The following is an 18,445-nucleotide window of genomic DNA, read 5'->3' as shown; positions in this document are numbered from 1 at the left end:
GGGCTCCTGCTTGCCTTTGCCTTGGTCAAGTCCTACTCTTAAGCCCTTAAACCATTTGAGTGCTTGGAATGGGCTTCAGCATAGCTCTTGTTCAGCCACTGGGGTAAAGCAGAGTGGAGCTCTGGTCCTTTCTGCTACTCCAGAAAGAGTAGGGCATGAAAACATGGGCAAGCTACACAACTACAGTCCTGGAGCTACTCCTGGTTTGGGTTTCTGCTCCTCATGCCAGGGTGGTGACAGAAACCCCCTTGCAGGGGACAGCACCCCTCTTCCTCAGCAGCCCTAACAGTGGTTAAACCTGTAGTGCCTCCCTGCAGGGAAGGGAATACTGCAGCAGAGCAGGGAGGCAACACACGAACAAACCAAGCAGGAGCTGGGCTCTGGGCTCAGGTCCACATCTAAAGACAACAAATTCAAGTCTAACGTGGGTTCTGCTTCTCTTCCCCCCAGGCACCAAAGGAAAACTGAACCACAAATAACCTACAGTGGGGCATGACAGAGCGGGGCTGCCCTGGGCTGATGCTCAGCTGCTCTCGGGCTCCAGGCAAGGTTCAGGCAGGTCCCAGCACCCCGGTCTCATCACTTCACACAACGTGAGTTAAACCCGGATTCCCAGCAGGCTGGGAGGGAGCAACTCCCCCACACACCTCAGCTCTGCCCCAGAGCATCACCTCCCACTGCTTCAACCCCATCCTCAGCCATGGGCTCCCGTGGCCACCCCAGTTCCCCCAGCAAGAGAACCCGGCGCTCCCCACTCCAGGCTCTGCCCTGCAGGAAGGGATTCAGTCACCTGGAGCCGCAGCTCCTGCAGCGACAACATTCCCTCTTCCTGCAGCAGGGCTGGAGCTGCTGCATCCCGTCCCCGGGGGCAGCACCAGCAGCAGTTCACTAAAACCACTCATTTCTGTTTGCACACATCTACAGCATTCAGCCAAAAAGCCGGAAAGCAGCAGCGCTGCGGCTGCATGCTCCTCACAGGCACCAGCGGCAGCTCGGCCCAAGCACCAGGGGTCCGGGATTCCCAGCCTGATGCTGCCATCACCCGTGGAGAAGAGGGCATGGAACCAGCACCAGAGCCGATCATAACCCCGCAGGAGGTGCGGTGGAGCTGCACCAGCTCCTACTAAATCACCTCTAGCACCTACCCCTTAGTGCCCCCCCCCAAACTGCATATGGAGAAGGGTACCTCCAGTGGGAGGCTGCATCAACAGAAGGGCTGCACCAATGGGAAACTCCCTCAATACCAGCACAGGGCGGGGATTTAACACACTTGGATTTATTCCAGCACCCATCCACAGCTCCAGCTGGGCCTGCAGCACACACGCCGCTATCTGCAGCCGCACTCATCCACCACCATGTCCTCATAGTGCCTCAGCACCACGTTGTCGCTGTTATCGTAGTAGAGGATGGAGATGGGGGAGAGCCTGACGGGGACACAGCAGGGCTGGGGGGTCCCCTCGGGGTCCAGCGAGTGCACCATGGTCTGCAGGATGGCGTGGTTGGTGCTGTTGAGCTCGGCGGTCAGCGGGAAGGGGCACTCGCCCAGGCAGTAGTTGGCCAGGTAGCCCTGGGGGGCGATGATCCAGTTCTCCCAGCCGACGTCGCTGAAGCTGATGTAGAGCCGCCGGGGCTTGCAGAGGCTGCTGGGGGTGATGGGAGGGTGCTGAGCGCTCCTCCTCCTCCTGGAACCTCTGCACTGCTGCTGGCTGAGGGTCACCACCAGCAGGGATGTGTCCAGGAAGGAGTTGATGCTGGCGCAGCCGCCGCTCCCCGCGATCTCCAGGATCAAGCCCAGGTTCCTGCTGTGCGTTCTCCAGTCCCTCGCCACCCCGCTCAGGTCAAACACAAGGGACTTGTGGAGCTGCTCAAAGGAACGCTCCACCAGCAGCTTCTGGTCCTGCTCGGGGGCCGGCGTCCCCCGCAGAGGCAGCCGGAAGCTGCGGTAGAGCCTCAGGTCCAAGCCCTGCCCCTGGCTGGGGCTGGGGTAGGAGTTGTGGCTGAATTTGATCTCCAGCTGAGCCATGGTCAAGCGCTCGCCCTCCTCCAGCACGGAGAGGTTAAAGTACAGGCGCTTCTGCAGGCACAGCAGCCCCGGGGGCTGCCCGTGGTGAATGAAGTGGCCTGACAAAGGAGAAAGAGATGGGGAGGGGGGTTCAATCCTGCTCCTCTGAGCAGGAGCAGCTCCAGTTCGAGCTCTTGGCTGCACAGCGAGAGGAAGATGGGGCTGACAGGAGTGGGCAGCCAAACGTATTGGCTGGAGGTGATGAAGGTGCAGGAAGGGTTGGCAGCCCCATGGCACGGCCCTCAGAAAGGCCTGCAGGCACCAACGCTGGCCTGGGCTGCAGCACCAGGATGCTACAGAGCCATTCCGGCACCTCCTCTGGATGCTTCTTAACATCTTGGTGCGTGTTTTTCCCCAGCTCTAACATCTTCCCCAGGCTAGGGGGGGTGTTTGGGATGGAGGGGACAGGACAGCAAACAGCAGCAAACTTTAGGAGCTGGGAACCTGCCTGGTTCAGCCAGCCCAAGCTCTTCACTGGAAACCTGGAAGCACAAGAGGAGAGACCCAGAGGACAACTGGGTAAGGAGGAAGAGCTGAGGGGCCTCAGGAGGACAAACAGGAGGAGGGACTGAGCCAAATGGCCATAACCTGTCCCTGCCCCATGCTGGGTGCTGCTTGCACCCACATCGCAGTGCATGGAGGAGCCACGTCACCACCATGAGCCCCATGGGCCAGGTCAGCTGGGATGAAACCAGCACCACTGGGCTGCTGGAGGTGGCTCCAGGACATAGCCTCGCACAGCTCCGCACCCTCATCCGTGGACCATTTCCAGCTGTAAATCATCACCCGCAGCATCCAGAGGGCCCAGAGCTGACACCGCAGTGCCTGGGCACTGCCCTCTCCTCCCCCAGCCTCTCCTACGTGCACCCAAGACAGCCAAGGAAGGACGGACCCAAGACCTGAGCCCAGAGAAGAGCTTCCAAAAGACAGGACCCGAACCAGGGCGTTTCTGTACCTTGGTCAGCGAAGACGCGGATGATGTTGCCGGGGACATTAAACTCCTCCACCCTACAGGCAGCTCCCAGGTCGTTGCTGGTGGAAGGCAGCGTTTTCCTGCTCTGGAAGATGCGCCACAGCACCGGGGGCACAGGAGCGTGGGTTTTGGGGCTGGGTTTGGCGCTCAAACCCAGGGATTTTAACAGCAAACGTTCCTGCAACCTCAGCTGGGAGCCCAGCGCCGCGCCGAGGAGAGCCCAGGCCAGGCCGGCCCCAAAGCTGGGGAGCAGCCACATTGCTGCGCTCCTGCCTGCAGACAAAGAGCAGCTGGGGCTGCGGACCCGGAGGCAGGGGGTGTCGATGGCCCGATTGAAGCCTTTGATGTGGTGAGTGCTCCATTAGCACGAGGGATTCCCGGGATTGGCAGAGGGTGGGAGCATCCCTCCAGGCTCCCGCGGGTCCCTTAACCCTTTGAGGCTGCTGCTCCTCCCGCAGAGCTCCTGCAATCTCCTTTATCTCCACACCAGCCGGGTCCAGCAAAAGTCCTTGATGGCGGGGAAGGGGCTGCTCTTCCCCACACACCCCACCCGGTCTCCTCCTGCGCCCGCATTGTCTTCTCAATCACAGCATCCAACTCTTAAGGCCATCGACTTCCAGCACCTTTCAACTCTTCCTTCAGCTCCCTGCCCACAAGCACAGCCCCAGGGCGGCACAAGAAGCCATCAGCACCCATCCCCAGGCGGGTCCCTGCCCCCGTCTCTCGGTGCCAGGAGGGCTGCAGGCAGCAAGCCTGCTGTCCCACACACACAGATGGAGATACCAGCTGAATGCCGAAGCCGGTGCTATGAAGTCCCGTTTCTCCACACAGGAGACAAGGCATCACCTGGGACCTCAGTTCCCTTCGTTTCCTCCTTCCTGCAAATCCCACTTGAAAGCCAAGGAACTAAAGCAGAGACGGCGGCGGGTGAGGAGGGGCCGGATCCCAGAGCCTGGGCCAGGCTCCATCAGCCCAAGTCACTTTTTGCTCTCTGTTTCCCAAGGAGCTCTCTGCAGGGCTCACACGAGCCGGGAGCTGACTCAGTGCAGAGCCCAAACACGGAACAAAACCACAAGGAACTGGGATTAACGCCCTGAATCCCCCCCTCATGCTGGGTGGGAGCTGCACGTCCCAGCACAGACACAGGAGCGGCCCTGGCCCTGCAAGGGGAGAGCCATGGTGCTGCCCAGCACAGACACAGCCTCGGGCAAGGCTCAGGCCAGCCCTGCCTGGAAAACCAACAGGAGGAGCAGGAACTGTTTGTTCTTTACTTGAGCAAGCAGATGGTGCTGGGTGAGGGCCTGGACACCCCTCAGCAGGGGACCCTGCAGGACCGGTCTGGCTTTTTGGGCAACTCTAAGACCTACATTGGCTTCTTAAGCAAACCCAAGCTCCTGGCCCTCATCTGCCAGGCCCGGAGGCTGCAGTAACGCTCCAGGGCTGGGTTTCCAGGCAGACTGGCTCATGGAAGCTCTGCATTAGTGACCCCTCCTGAGGAGGAAGGCTCGGAGGTGCCCCACATCACCTCTAGTCCCTGCCCAGCAGCTAGAGAAGAGCTGGCTCCAGGCTCCCCCGGCCTGGGACGGTGCTGCCCATGCAGGAGAGGACGTTTCCCTCCCCAGCTCGATGCTGGGGCAGAGGAGCCTTCAGGGGCTGCTGAGGAAGGGCTGGTGGGAGGGTCCAACGGTAAAGACAGGGAAGATCACAAAGGGGCTGAGGACAGCCAAGGGATGGAGCGACAGAAGAAACACCAGGGGACCTAAAGCCAGCTCCAAATCCTACCTGGACCAGCAAAGCCGCAGCCTGGGCTGAACCAGCACGGGCTGGCTACAGAAAGCACACGAGCAGCAGGTGAAGCCTGGTCACAGCCAAGCCCCAGGAGGGGCCTGATCCTGTCAGTGGCGCCTCTTCCCCGGCTCCGGGCAGGGGGTGAAGGGGTGGCAGGGGTGAAGCTCTCCTCGTGCTGGGATCGAGTCCTGGGGGAGCCCCAGCTGCGGCCGCGGGTCCCTCACAACCGCTTGTCCTTCACCAGTCCATTCTTGAGGTGCAGCCTGCGGGAGAGCAGAGGGGCCGTGAGCACCAACCTGCCCCCCCCGCCTGCCCCACATCACTGCTGAGACCAGACCTGCCCCCCTGCCTGCCCCACATCACTGCTGAGACCAGACCTGCTCCCCCCCGCCTGCCCCACATCACTGCTGAGGCCGGACCTGAGCCCCACATCACCGCTGAGACCGGACCTGCCCCCCTGCCTGCCCCACATCACCGCTGAGACCAGACCTGCCCCCCTGCCCGCCCCACATCACTGCTGAGGCCGGATCTGCCCCCCTGCCTGCCCCACATCACTGCTGAGACCAGACCTGCCCCCCCCCCTGCCCCACATCACTGCTGAGAGCAGACCTGCCCCCCTGCCTGCCCCACATCACTGCTGAGACCAGACCTGCTCCCCCCCGCCTGCCCCACATCACTGCTGAGGCTGGACCTGCCCCCCTGCCTGCCTCACATCACTGCTGAGAGCAGACCTGCCCCCCTGCCTGCCCCACATCACTGCTGAGGCCGGACCTGCTCCCCCTGCCTGCCCCACATCACTGCTGAGAGCAGACCTGCCCCCCTGCCTGCCCCACATCACTGCTGAGACCAGACCTGCCCCCCTGCCTGCCCCACATCACCGCTGAGGCCAGACCTGCCCCCTGCCTGCCCCACATCACTGCTGAGACCAGACCTGCCCCCCTGCCTGCCCCACATCACCGCTGAGAGCAGACCTGCCCCCCTGCCTGCCCCACATCACTGCTGAGAGCAGACCTGCCCCCCTGCCTGCCCCACATCACTGCTGAGGCCGGACCTGCTCCCCCTGCCTGCCCCACATCACTGCTGAGACCAGACCTGCCCCCCTGCCTGCCCCACATCACCGCTGAGGCCGGACCTGCTCCCCCTGCCTGCCCCACATCACTGCTGAGGCCGGACCTGCCCTGCCAGGCTCTGCCCACCACATGAAGCAGAGATGCTGCTCAAAGACGGCAGCCTCAAGCACAGAGCCAGCCTTACACAGCGAGCAGCGGAAGGGCTGGGTGAGCACCCCCGGCACAGAAAGGAGGACAGACACCCCGCAGTGCCTGGCATGGAGATACAGAGCCCTTCCTGACACCTGCAGCAATGTTCTGTACTCTGTGTCAAGAGATCTTCTATCTTCATGCTCAGCAATGATCCCCCTGACAGCGGCTCCAGGGTCCTGGGTCTCTGCCCCCATCCCGTCCCCAGCCCACAGATGCTGTCCACGTGTCACCCCCTGCCACATACCCTTCTTTCAGAGCATTGGGCACTTGGAGTCCGGCCTCCCTCTTCTTGGCCGCCGCGGGTTTCTTGCTGTCCTCCACGTCGTACTCCCGCACATCGTTCACCTCTTGCATCTGCCCCATCAGCACCTTGGCCACAAACAGGACGATGTACTGCGGGGGAGAGACGCCGTCAGCCACAGACACCAAGGCTTAGAGCTCTTCCTCCCAACCTGCTCACTCCCATTTGCTAAGTGGGACCTTGCTCTGCTCTCCTCAAGCCCAAGAAGGGCCAGGCAGATCCCTCTGGGACGGCCAAAGCCCTGGGATGCAGCGGGAAGCAGCGCTCCTGCAGCTGCCCTTAACCTGTTCCATCCCCGCAGGACGATGGACTCGGCTGCGCCCTGCTGTGCCCAGGGTTGTGCTGGGTAACAGGAGACCTCCAAGTCCACCCTTTCTGCACCCCCCCCCAGGCTTCAGGGGACACCAGAGCATTTACACCCACATCAAGCCCCAGCCCCGCAGTGATAACTGCCCTTATCCCCCCCACACTCGGAATTCCAGCTCGGAGAAGCCCCCCAGGCACTGACCTGAGTTTCCCTCCTCCCCCCTGCAGTCCCCTGAGCTGCTCCCAAGACAGGCAGCGGGCGCCATGCAGGAGCAGCAGAGGAGGGAGAAGCCAGTGCAGGGGCTGCTGAGCTCCCCCCACTCACCAGAAACCAGTAGATGTTCATCAGAGTGAGGACAAGGAGCAGAGCATTGAAGAAGAAGTAGAAGGGGATATTAGGGACCAACTGGAGGCTGGAGTAGCAAGTGGCGTAGAGCACCTTGAGGGGGAACCAGTAGAGACGGAACCAGAACCTGCCGGGGCAGAGGGAGCAGGGTGGGTTCAACATCCCACAGGGATCCCAAGAGAGGGGAGAGACCCAGCACGGCGTCCCCAGCGCAGCCTCCTGCCTGCAGGCAGCCCTCACCCACTCCCCTTGCACCCGCAGTCCCCGCTCGTGGCCTCTGCCTTGGGTTTCCAGGTCTGGCTCCAGACAGGGCTTCACGGAGCCCCTGGGGAAGGGAGAATACAACTTCTGTGGGCACAAAAGGTCTGGCAGCAGAGGCTGGCTGGAGGCAGAGCTTTCTCAGCGCAGAGGCAGGTCCACGCCACAAATCTCCACTGGAGCAGGAAGGTTTTCTTAGCCCCGTGCATCCCTAGTGAATCACTGCACACCTCTGCTGCTCTCCTTGCCTCAAACCGAGGGCTCTTCCTGCCACCCCTCAAAGAGGGAGGAAGGACACAAAGGAGGAGACAACCTGCACGTTACCCCTCTCTGTTCCTCGCCCTTCTTCCCTCCTGCCTTGCCCCAGGAACAGCAAGGCTGGAACCTGGGACAGCCCCAAGTCCTGTTTCCTTCTTGCAGAAGTGTTTCTCACTGCTCACACCAAGCGAGTGGGAAAACGGCAACAGCTCCTGCTCCCCTGGGGTCATTTGTCACGCTGCAAGCCACATTTCACAGGCACTTGTGTGGTGACAGACGGCAAAGTGACTACAGAAGGATTCCAAGCCCAGCATGTGGGCAGGCTCTGCGGGAACCTCTTCCCAAGCGGTTCTCGGAAGGGCTGGTTCCCATGCATGTACCCCGAGGCACCGGGGGCACTGCAAAAGCTGGTGAGGAGGGTGGGGAGTGGGATGAGCCAGACTCACCAGCTGATGGTGAAGGTGAGGCAGCCGATGTTGGAGAGGACATCATTGAGGCGATGGTAGACACCCCCCCGGTGCTTGAAGTAGACATTGAGCTTGGTGAACTCCAGCTGGATATCGTTGACGTCGTGCAGGAAGAGCACGAGGATGCCCACGTTGTGGTACCTGCAGGAAAAAAAGAGGAGCAGGGAGATGCATGGGGCAATGGGTTCCTGTTAGCACCCAGCACCCACAGGCCAGTACACCGGGGGAAGATGGAGTCCCCAAAGGATCTGGACACCCGGCCCTGGCAGGGCGCGCGCTGCATCATGCAGGGGCTCCCAAGCGCTGCGGTACGTGCAGGCAGCGGAAGGAGGGAGGGAACCGGAGCCCATGGGAGGCAGGCGAGCACCGGCAGGCACAGCTCCTGCTGGCCGTGGGGCAGGACCTCACCTGAAGGCGTAGGAGCAGGCGATGAGGGTCAGTGCGACCACGTGGTGGAGAAGCATCACCACCGAGTCCTTGCGCCACGTGTCCATGTAGGCCGTGGCGTAGATGGAGTGCCCGTAGAAGCTGCACTGCATCAGGTAGGCGATGGCGATGTCCGTGGGCACGTCCATGCCCTTCTGCCAGCCTAGGGTGGGACAGAGGCACCCCAGTGAGCACAGAGCCTCTGCCCGCAGCAGAGACGGGCCCCAGGCAGCCCCAGCGCCTCGCTGTGCTCAGGGCCCCTCTCAGCTCATCCCAGACACAAAGGAGGCGAAGGCTGTAAAGGAACCCAGGTTATCCTGGCTCCCAAACGCTGCTTTGGCATTAGACCCGCTCTCAATCCTAGATCTAAGAGAGAAGCCCTGGAATTGCTCAAGGCCAGGTTGAAGGAGGCTTGTGGAAGGTGTCCCTGCCCGTGGCAGGGGGGTGGAATCGGATGAGCTTTGAGGTCCCTTCCAACCCAAATCAGTCTGGGATTCAATGATTTACTTCTCTCCTGCTTTATCTACTCGATCCCCTTCCCCTGACACATCCCAGCCCCTGCCGTAACCACTAGGTGACTCCCTAACGAAATGAACCGAGCGAGCCTGCTGTGCCCTGTCTATGATACCCACATCATCATAGGAAAGGCAATTTAGGGGTTTGGTCTTTTGCTCACCCCAACTCCCACTCCCTCGGTCAACCCAGACATCCTATGAACCTGGACATCTTAATCCATCCCCACTTCTCCCAGGCTCTTGCTGTACCATAAAAGACAGACGGTGGGTCGTAGAAGAAGGGGTACTCGGTGAAGAAGAGCAGGTAGATGCCATACGACCAGGATATCGTGTAGAAAAGCAGCTTCCAGGCACTCTCTGGCATCTTGGCAGCATCTTTCGGCCGCAAGTTGCACCACTCCCCAAAGGGCTGCAAGGAGAGGAGAGAAGCATCCTCACACAGGGCAAGGAGACAGGAACAAGGAGGTCGAAGAGGCTCGGACAGAGGCTGAAGATGCTTCCACTCAGCCTCACCGATAGCTGTGAAAGCAAAGCCTTGCAGGGAAGGCAGGGGCCTGTGTCCCACGGCCCGGGCTCAGCTCCATGCCCTCGCTCCAGCAGCTGGGCTGGCCCTGGCTGGCTCTGCAGAACACAGGAACTCCGAACATCAGATTCCAGCCCAAGCAGACCCAGAGGAGGAACCCATCACTGCCCTGTGCGTCCGGACCCCGCAGCGCTGCCAGCCCAGAGCACAGCCTTCCAGCCGAGGAAGCAAAGGCTTTCAGAGCCCTCACACACCACACACTGCTCCCCAGCACGGGCAGGCAGCGGTGGAGGGGGCAGCCTCGCAGGTGATGGGTCAGACCAGGCTGGGGCACCAGGACCTGCTGTGGCACTCATGTTCCCAAGCAGCTTTTTGTGCTGGCCAGCACTGACACAAGGGACGCAGGGACAGGACGAGGGGGATGGCTTTAACCTGCCAGAGGGGAGACTGAGATGAGCTCTTAGGCAGAAGCTCTTCCCTGTGAGGGTGCTGAGGTGCTGGCACAGGATGCCCAGAGAAGCTGTGGCTGCCCCATCCCTGGCAGTGCTCAAGGCCAGGTTGGACACAGGGGCTTGGAGCAAGCTGCTCCAGTGGAAGGGGTCCCTGCCTGTGGCAGGGGCTGGAGCTGGAGGAGCTTTAAGGTCCCTTCAACCCAACCCCCTCTGGGACTCCATGGTTCCCCCCCGTGCTTGGCAGCTCCGCTCCCCCCCATCAGGGCTGGGCAACAGGAGGAAACCTTCCCAAAGACGGGCACAGGGCGGGCAGGGAGGACGCGCAGTGCCCGCGTGCTCTGCTCATAGGAGCAAGAGCTCCTCGCCCCACGCTCCAGGGGTAAGAAGCACCACGGGGCCACCGGGCCAGGGACAGCTTGGAAATGAGAGCAAAAGCATTGAGGAGCCTCGGCTCCATAGGGGTGACCTGGAGCAGCTCCATGCTCCACCTCGGCCCGTGTGCCGGCAGCGAGCGATGCTGGAGCCTGCCCTCGGCTCCGGGCCCCCCGTGGCAGCTGAGCAACACCAGGCACCGCTCCTGCTTCTCATCACACGAGCGACAGAGCCGCGGCCGCAGCCAGCTCGGGGTCCAGAGGGACCCAGCGCTGCCCGAAGTGCAGATAACGTCCAAGAGAGAGACCAGATCCGCTCCAGATGACAACGGCATGCCTGCAAACCCTCTGTGCCCTGCCCCGGCTCAGCACTTCCCGGCTCCTGGATGCTCAAAGACTATATTAAGGCTCCAGCTGTCCCCAGGCAGCGGCTGCTCTGGCTTTTAGCCCCTCTCCGCATCGGGGTTTCAAAGGACTCCACTCCAAGCATTATCCCAGCCTCAAAGTGCTTTGTTCCAAGCTCTGAATTTCCCAGCACTGGTCAGCCCTGGAAGCACCAGCCCCACAGAGCCCTGCCAAGTCGTCCCCTCCAGCCCTGGCCTCCCACTTGCATCTTGCATTCACAGCGTGGCCATCCTCCCTGAGACCAGGAGCACGCTGCTGCCAAGGCTTCTTCCAACAGGAGCCACAGGAGGAAAAAGAGGAGGAAGCTTGAAGGGGGAATGAATAATGCAGAGCCAGAAAGCATGAATTATTTGTGTCTCCATACAGCGGGGCACAGGAGCAGCTCACGTATGGGGACAGCTCACCGTGCTACACAGCAAGCTGCAGAGCCCCTGCCCACCTCAGCTGGGCTCAATTCAGGATGCTGAGCTCAGCCTCAAATCCCTGTTGCAGCTTTGCTGCCCATCACCAGCCAAGTCATGTCCCTGCTTCCCTGCACCTCGTCTCCTTACCTGCAAAGGGGGAAGAACACCACTTGTTCCCACCCTGGGTGGGCAGAGACAAGGATCATCACCCATGGGGCAGGCACGCACCACCCGCATGAACAGCCCCACTGCAGGCATGGCAGCAGCTCCCAGGCTGGAGCAAAAGCAAAGCCTAGGGAAGGGTGATCCTGCTCCAGCTTGGGATGGCTGATGCTCAAGAGAGGCTTTAACCCTGATGGTTAATGACAAGCCCTGGAGAGACCCTCCTCTTCCTCCCTTCAACAGCCACCGAGCATCTGAGGCTGTGCCCTGAGCACTATGGAAATGGGACTTAGCTCTGGAGCAGACACAGAGAAGGAACTGAAGAGAACCAGCATCACCCAGGGGTTGGGGGCACAAAGTAATGTCCCTGGTGAGCCCCCCCCAAGACCTGGGCCACTTGCACGGGGAAGCACAAGCCAAGGAGAGGCCCAGACCAGCCCACGCCGTGCAGGAGGTGGGAGATGTGCAAGGTGGGAGATGTCCTCCCATCACCCTGCTGCTGTTCCCACGGCAACGGAGCAGCGATGCCTGTTGCTAGGGGTGACGGGCGCTGCGGCGGGAGCAGCGGATCTGGCTCCGGCTGAAAGAGCCCAAGGCTCTTGGCAAGCGATGTGCAGGGCTGTGCTTGAAGGGCAGCCCGCTCTTCCTCCCTCCTCCTCCTCCTCCTCCCCATCACCCCCACGCAAACCTTCACAGACAGCTTCTGATTCACCTGCACAACTGCCAACGCTGGGGGACGTGCCTGCTCCCCCACAGCATCACCATGCAGGGGGAGGAAGGGAGCGAAGCAGTGGGTGAGAGCGCACCGGGAGCCGTTCGGAGCTGCAAAGAGAAACCGAATGGAAGCTGTGGCTGCCCACAGCTCTGCTGAGTGTCAGAAAAAGAACAGCTCCTCGCAGCAAAAAGCAAACTCCTTTCCTCTCCCTTTTCACAGCCTGCAGCACGAGAGGGAAGCAGCCGGTCCCCTCACACCGACACCCAGCCACAGCAGCAGGAGGACACGAGCCCCTGCAGCAGCCGGGCAGGGATGGGTTATGAATTGAGGCACCTTCCCCCCCAGCCTGCCCCCATCGCCGCTGCCACCCCCCGGCCCAGGGACCAGCGCCCGGCCAAGTCCCAGCCGAGCTGCGTCTGGCTCCTGGGCACAACGCGTTCCCCAGAGGAACACAAAGGAACGGCTGGCACGGAGCACCCGCAGCCGGGAACTGGCAGCTTGACATCAGCTTTTACTCGATGCAGATGATAATGATGAGCAAGCAGGGCTCCAATTCAAACCCTGGCCGCAGCCAACAGCTCCTGCCCCTTCCAGGGCAGCGGCTCAGCTCCCCGCAGCACAGCCTGGGGCTGCTCCAAGCTGCAATGGTGCTTTTGCACCCCAGCGGGCTCTGTCCCCTCCGTACCCAGCCCGGACTGGCTGCCACCCCCTGCCACAGCAGGGATGGGGCACAGGGCCTATGGAAGGGAAGAGGCAGGAAGACATCACTGCTCTGTAAAGCAAGAAAATCCTATAATGCCTATAGGAAGGGGGAAGGAAGAAGCCCCCCCTGGAGAGGGGCTTGGGACAAGGGCCTGTAGGTGCCGGCCAAGGGGAATGGCTTGAACCTGCCAGAGGGGAGGCTGAGATGAGCTCTTAGGCACAAGCTCTTCCCTGGGAGGGTGCTGAGGCGCTGGCACAGGGTGCCCAGAGAAGCTGTGGCTGCCCCATCCCTGGCAGTGTTCAAGGCCAGGTTGGACACAGGGGCTTGGAGCAAGCTGCTCCAGTGGAAGGGGTCCCTGCCTGTGGCAGGGGTTGGAGCTGGATGGGCTTTAAGGTCCCTTCAACCCAAACCAGGCTGGGGTTCTGTGATAAATGAGTCTCCTGGAGCCTGCAGACCCAAGCCCGATGTGAAAAGGGAATTCACTGAGCACAGCAGGAATTGCTCCAGCACCTTGCAGGGAGGCACTCAGTGCCTCAACTTCCCTGCCCGCAGTGGTGAAGGCACCAGGAAGCTGTGTTAGACAGACATGAAGCAGGGGGTGCTGTGGCAGTAGCAGCAAGGCAGCAGATGTCATTCCTTGCTCAGCCCCTCTGCAAGCAGTGTGATTTGCCCCCGAGAGGGAAAAGCCCCAGCAGACACGCTCTGAAGACAAGACGGCACCCATGGGGTGCTGCGGGGCTGATGAACCTCCTCATGCCCCACTGCAGACACAGGGAGAGCAGCCCCTGCTCCCAGCAGCTTCACCCCACGGGGTGAAGAAAGGACCCATTGTTGTGGCTTCCCCCCCTCGGCGTTGGGGTTGTGCTTCCAACAGGCAGAGCACAGCGGGATGAGCCATGGCAGCAGCACCCGGGCTCTGTCAGGTCCTTTGCTCGGAGCAGAGCAGCGCTGTGGGGCTGGTGTGGGGGCCACACATCCAGTGCAGGGGCTCGGAGGAACCAGCCTGGACAATCCTGTGGGGTGGAGGAAAGTTGCATAAAGCTCTGACAGGGATAATGGGGACCGTGGCTTTCCAGCTTCCTCGTCCTTCCCAGGGCAGCACGGTACCGGTCGCATGGAAACCCTGCTTTCCAGAGCATAGTTTTTCATTTACACAACACTTTTCCTTGCAGAGGACACTGCAATGTCCTACAGATCTTGACCCCACTAAGAGAGCAAGCTTGCTGGTGTGGGTCCGAAAATGGGGAACATTTACCCACTGCAGAGCAAAGGCAGAGGGCCAGTAAGGATGGAGGCGATGCCTGACCAACACCACCAGGTTCAGAGGTTGCTGTTTATGGAATCCCAGCCTGGTTTGTGTTGAAGGGACCTTAAAGCCCATCCAGCTCCAACCCCTGCCACGGGCAGGGACCCCTTCCCCTAGAGCAGCTTGCTCCAAGCCCCTGTGTCCAACCTGGCCTTGAACACTGCCAGGGATGGGGCAGCCACAGCTTCTCTGGGCACCCTGTGCCAGCGCCTCAGCACCCTCACAGGGAAGAGCTTCTGCCTAAGAGCTCATCTCAGTCTCCCCTCTGGCAGGTTCAAGCCATTCCCCTTGCCCAAAGCCCCCAGATAACATTTTATAGAGTGGATTTTTCTCACTGATGGTTTCTGGGGACTTCAGCTTCGAGCAACAAAGATAACTCAGGGGAGTTTAGGGCTAAAAGCCTGCCCAGCCTTGCCACAGCTATTCCGGGTCGCCTTTGTGCATGAAAACTAAGAGCAGACCTGGGTTCAAGTCCACTGCACCCCTCAGGACCTGCCCGGAGGGCCGGCTGCCGGCACAGCAAGCTGAGCTCCAGGTGCTTCACCAAGCCTTTCCCAAGCGGAGCTGCCTGGTCCCATTCCAGCGGCGCTCGGCTTCGGCACTGCCAGGCTCAGCTGTCTCCAGGGGGTTTCATTAACAGAGATGCTCAGGTTGCTGCTTTCTAATCAGGCTCCCCAGAGCCTGCAGCAGCTCCTTGCACACAGGGTCACGCCAAGGACAGCGGTGCTCAGAGACAGCAGGCCAAAATCCATCTTTGCTCTGAGGATGGTGGGAAAACCACCTCTACCACGGGCCCCAGCTGCTGCAACCAGCCCACGCTTCCAAATCCGAACCAAACCCTGCGTCAGGCACAACCTCTGCCACTCCAACCCAAGTGGGAGACCTCCTGTGACAAAGATGGTGCACGTTCAATGCTGCTATGGTGCTAGAAGAGAGCAAGGAGCCTCCCTCCCCTTCTCTCGATCCCACTGATCAGAATGGGGCCACGCAGACAGCACAGGAAGAGGAACGTGGCTTTAACGCACTCGTTTCTCAGCAGAGCGGTCATGGCCAAAGCTAAGTAAGGTGCAATTTAAGTGCAGAGCATCAAGGGCTTGTGGTGAGAGTCGCTTCCTCCTCGGATGCAGGTAACGAGAGTCCCCACGGTGAGGTTCATTATTTATAGCTGACGTGCAGGAAGGCAGCTCCACGCTCTGAGGGCACTTTGGTAACCGGGAGGGTTTCAGTTCTTGCAGGGAACATGAAGAGGTTCAAGGTGAGGACAGATGCTCCTCGAGCCTGCACTCGGAAGTGATGCCTGTGCAGGGGAGAGGTCTCCTCCTGGGGTTAAACTGATCTTTCTTCCCCCTGAATTTCATCCGGAATGACCCCATTCTACTGCTGCCATACAGGGACCACAGCTGGGGCCCCCAACACAAGAGGGTTGTGGACCTGCTCGAGTGAGTTCAAGGGTTGGAGCAGCTCTGCTCTGGAGTCAGGCTGAGAGAGCTGGGCTGGGGCAGCCTGGACAAGAGAAGGCTCCTGAAGGGGAGACCTGAGAGCAGCTCCAGTGCCTGAAGGGGCTGCAGGAAACCTGGAGAGGGGCTTGGGACAAGGGATGTAGGGACAGGCCAAGGGGAATGGCTTGAACCTGCCAGAGGGGAGACTGAGATGAGCTCTTAGGCAGAAGCTCTTCCCTGTGAGGGTGCTGAGGCGCTGGCACAGGGTGCCCAGAGAAGCTGTGGCTGCCCCATCCCTGGCAGTGTTCAAGGCCAGGTTGGAGCCTTGGGCAAGATGGTTTAGTGTGAGATGTCCCTGCCCATGGCAGGAGGTTGGAACTGGATGATCTTAAGGTCCTTTCCAACCCTAACTATTCTATGACTCTATACACATATATATATGGAGAGCCTCGTCCCTCCCTGCTGCTCCCCTGCCACCTACCTGCTGGGAGAAAACTCCTGCTGTGGCAGTTCCCTCTGCAGCACAGCCCTGTGACACATGCAGATGCTGATGAAGCCACAAGAAACCAGCTCAAATCCCCCCCCCCTTCTGCAGTTACAAGTGACCCATTTCTCCGCTCAGCACTGGGACAAGCTGCCAAGCGTCCTCGGGGAGCACTGAGCAGGCTCCACACCACCAAGAGCTTCTCTTTCCCTTCTCTGATCACCACTCACTGTAAAGGTGAGCCCGGCACAAGGAGGAACTGGAGCACACAGGAAATTACCTCCAGGGAAGCAGTTCACCCAGGGGACAGGGCCTGTCCCATGGAGCCGCAGGGAATCATGTTGGATGCATGCAGATGAGGCCCTCGGAGCCACGGTTTAGTGGTGGCCTTTGCAGTCCTGGGGTAATGGTTGGACCTGATGATCTTAAAGGTCTTTTCCAACCTGGCTGATTCTGTGATTCCATGCTCAAGGCCTCGGGCCACCATAGTCATGGATGGGTGAGAGACGGGTTGTCCCTGCGTCCCCAACAGCAATCCCCTGACCCAAAACACTGCATCTCCCCTGCTTCTGCCCCTCGAGTCCTACCAAGGCCAGGATAATCGGTGGAGCAAAGTAGCCAGCATCTCTCCAGGGAAGCAGCGTAGAGGAGATCGGCTCAGCTGGGACTGAGCCATCAGAGAGGGGAGGTCTCTGCTCATGACACACGCTTTTCACGGTGCGAAATTAAACAGAGCCGTTCCCCGCTCGGGGGCACATCCTGCTCCCCCTGCCCCTCACACGGCCCCGCGGCAGCACGGAGGGGACCCCGGCCAGCAGAGCCGCGCGGGGGCTCCCATCGCGGCTCCCCCACGCTCGCAGGAAGGTCAGCCCGGCGCTGCAGCGCATCCCTCCAGCCCCTCGCCGCGCTCGTCACCGCCGCACCGGGGACGGACATGTTCCCTGCAGCCCACGGACGAGAGACGCAGGAACGCGAGGGGGAAGCAGCGGCAGCCCCGGAGCCCGGCACTACGGGCGCACAGCGCGGGCGGGGTTGGGGAGGGCTCCGCAGCGGGATGCGGCCGCGGAGGAAGGGGGAGCATCACTCACACACTCACACGCACCCCATCCCGCACCCCCGGGACTGACCCGAAAGAGGCTCCGTGCGGCGGCGCGGCGCAGCGCGGTCCAGCCCAGCGCTCCGAGCGCGCACAGGAGCACCTCGCCCCAGCCCAGCTGCGCGCTCTCGGCCCAGGTCCGGAGCGACAGCTCCCAGCCGCAGTCGGTGCAGCCCCGCGCGGCCGCCGCCAGGCTGCGGTAGCCCCGGCGCAGGAGCAGCCCGTACCCGGGCATGGGCTCGGGGGCCCGCATGGCGCTCCCGCCGCCGCGCTGCCCGCCGGCTCCGCGCACGCTCCGCGGGGCGGGCCGGGGCCGGGGCTCCCCCCGCCCCGCGCCGTTACCGGGCGCTAAGAGCCGCCCCTTCGGGCTGCGCTCCCCGCAGCTCATCAGCGGCCCGTTAATGAGCGCGGGGCGGGGCAGGGCTCATTAGAGCCCGTTAATGAGCGCGGCCCCTCCGGAATGCTCCCCTCCTCCCGGCACCGCCGCTCTGCCGCAGGACGGGGCCGTGACGCGAGGCTGGAGCGGCTCCAGCAGCAAGAACCCGAGACAAACACTAATAGTTCAGTGCGGAGAGATGAGAGCTGGTGACAGACCAGGGGAAGCAGCGCTGCTGCCAAGGGGCACCCTTCGGGCAGCCACAGGGGCTGGAAGTTCCCCGCAGTGCACAACACGTTGCTCCTGCAGTCCCCAGTAACCGAACCCCGGACTAAATCTTCGCCCTTAAACGAGATGCAAAGAGAAACGTTCCTGCAGCTCTTTTTTCCCTACCTCTCTGCAAAAGCCTGCAACCAGCAACAGATTCGTCCCTTCCTCACACAGCAACTGGGAGTTCCCACCCCTACAACGGCTCCACTCGGGCACCTGCTGCAGCCGCAGAGGCTCTGGAATCATGAGATGCACCTGAAAGCTGCAACCACCCCCTCCCAAGAGGTCCCCTGCTGGAAGACTTCCTCCAGTGCCTCCTGCAGCAGGCAGGCAGCTTCCACCCCAGCCCGCTGCTGCTTCAGAGAAGGGGAATCTTACTGTGGATGTGTCCAAAGTGATCCATCCAGCCACACAGACAGCCCGACACTGGGCTCACTGGAAGAAACCCGAGTTTAAGATGAAGAGTCTCCTGAAATACCAACACTTGAATTGGCTCCTGGCAAGGCACAACAGGACCTGGAGCAGCTCAGCAGTGTTTGGTTTCAGCTGTGGAGGACTGAATGGAGTTCAGCTGTGTCCACCTGCCCCAGGACCATCAGCTAAATTGCAGCACTAAATTGTACTACAAGAGATGGAGAATAACCAGCAGCAGCACAGGCCCCCATGAACTGCGACATGAACCAGCTTGACAGGGAGAGAAAAAGACAAAACAGAAATGAGCTTCATCTCACTGAAAGCCATTCCTCTGACCACAGCCATTGTGCCCTCGAGTTCCCT

General features: G+C 61.1%; 3 protein-coding genes across 3 annotated transcripts in view; 1 reads left to right on the top strand and 2 right to left on the bottom strand.

Moving 5' to 3' along the window:
* DDX49 (DEAD-box helicase 49) overlaps positions 1 to 18,445 on the top strand; it is a 139,812-nt gene that overhangs the window by 110,040 nt on the left and 11,327 nt on the right. The window lies entirely within an intron of this gene.
* GDF1 (growth differentiation factor 1) lies at positions 1,257 to 3,573 on the bottom strand. The gene is made up of 2 exons (XM_057417451.1): positions 3,018 to 3,573; positions 1,257 to 2,121 (listed from the first exon to the last, which is right to left on the bottom strand). Exons 1-2 carry the CDS (start codon positions 3,292 to 3,294, stop codon positions 1,328 to 1,330), a joined length of 1,071 nt encoding a protein of 356 aa, XP_057273434.1. The 5' UTR covers positions 3,295 to 3,573; the 3' UTR covers positions 1,257 to 1,327.
* CERS1 (ceramide synthase 1) lies at positions 4,800 to 17,335 on the bottom strand. The gene is made up of 7 exons (XM_057417452.1): positions 17,054 to 17,335; positions 9,212 to 9,371; positions 8,430 to 8,610; positions 8,001 to 8,162; positions 7,018 to 7,165; positions 6,330 to 6,478; positions 4,800 to 5,086 (listed from the first exon to the last, which is right to left on the bottom strand). The coding sequence occupies exons 1-7, from the start codon at positions 17,273 to 17,275 to the stop codon at positions 5,044 to 5,046; spliced, it is 1,065 nt and encodes a 354-aa protein (XP_057273435.1). The 5' UTR covers positions 17,276 to 17,335; the 3' UTR covers positions 4,800 to 5,043.

Source organism: Pezoporus wallicus, unplaced genomic scaffold, assembly GCF_028554395.1.
Source record: "Pezoporus wallicus isolate ANWC-B61680 ecotype Strahan unplaced genomic scaffold, APGP_CSIRO_Pwel_v1 contig_13865, whole genome shotgun sequence".
NCBI lineage: Eukaryota > Metazoa > Chordata > Aves > Psittaciformes > Psittacidae > Pezoporus > Pezoporus wallicus.
Note: the sequence above shows the minus strand (reverse complement) of the source record. Positions and strands in the feature narration are given on the sequence as shown.

What these genes read in the sequence shown, in the direction of transcription:
- GDF1 (XM_057417451.1), bottom strand. Translation starts at nt 3,294, where the DNA reads ATGTGGCTGCTCCCCAGCTTTGGGGCCGGCCTGGCCTGGGCTCTCCTC. An exon ending in CCGCGTCTTCGCTGACCAAG is followed by an intron (nt 2,122 to 3,017) that starts GTACAGAAACGC and finishes CTCCTTTGTCAG; the next exon opens with GCCACTTCATTCACCACGGG.
- CERS1 (XM_057417452.1), bottom strand. Translation starts at nt 17,275, where the DNA reads ATGCGGGCCCCCGAGCCCATGCCCGGGTACGGGCTGCTCCTGCGCCGG. An exon ending in GCCTGCTCCTACGCCTTCAG is followed by an intron (nt 8,163 to 8,429) that starts GTGAGGTCCTGC and finishes TTTTTCCTGCAG; the next exon opens with GTACCACAACGTGGGCATCC. An exon ending in CTCACCTTCACCATCAGCTG is followed by an intron (nt 7,166 to 8,000) that starts GTGAGTCTGGCT and finishes CTGCCCCGGCAG; the next exon opens with GTTCTGGTTCCGTCTCTACT.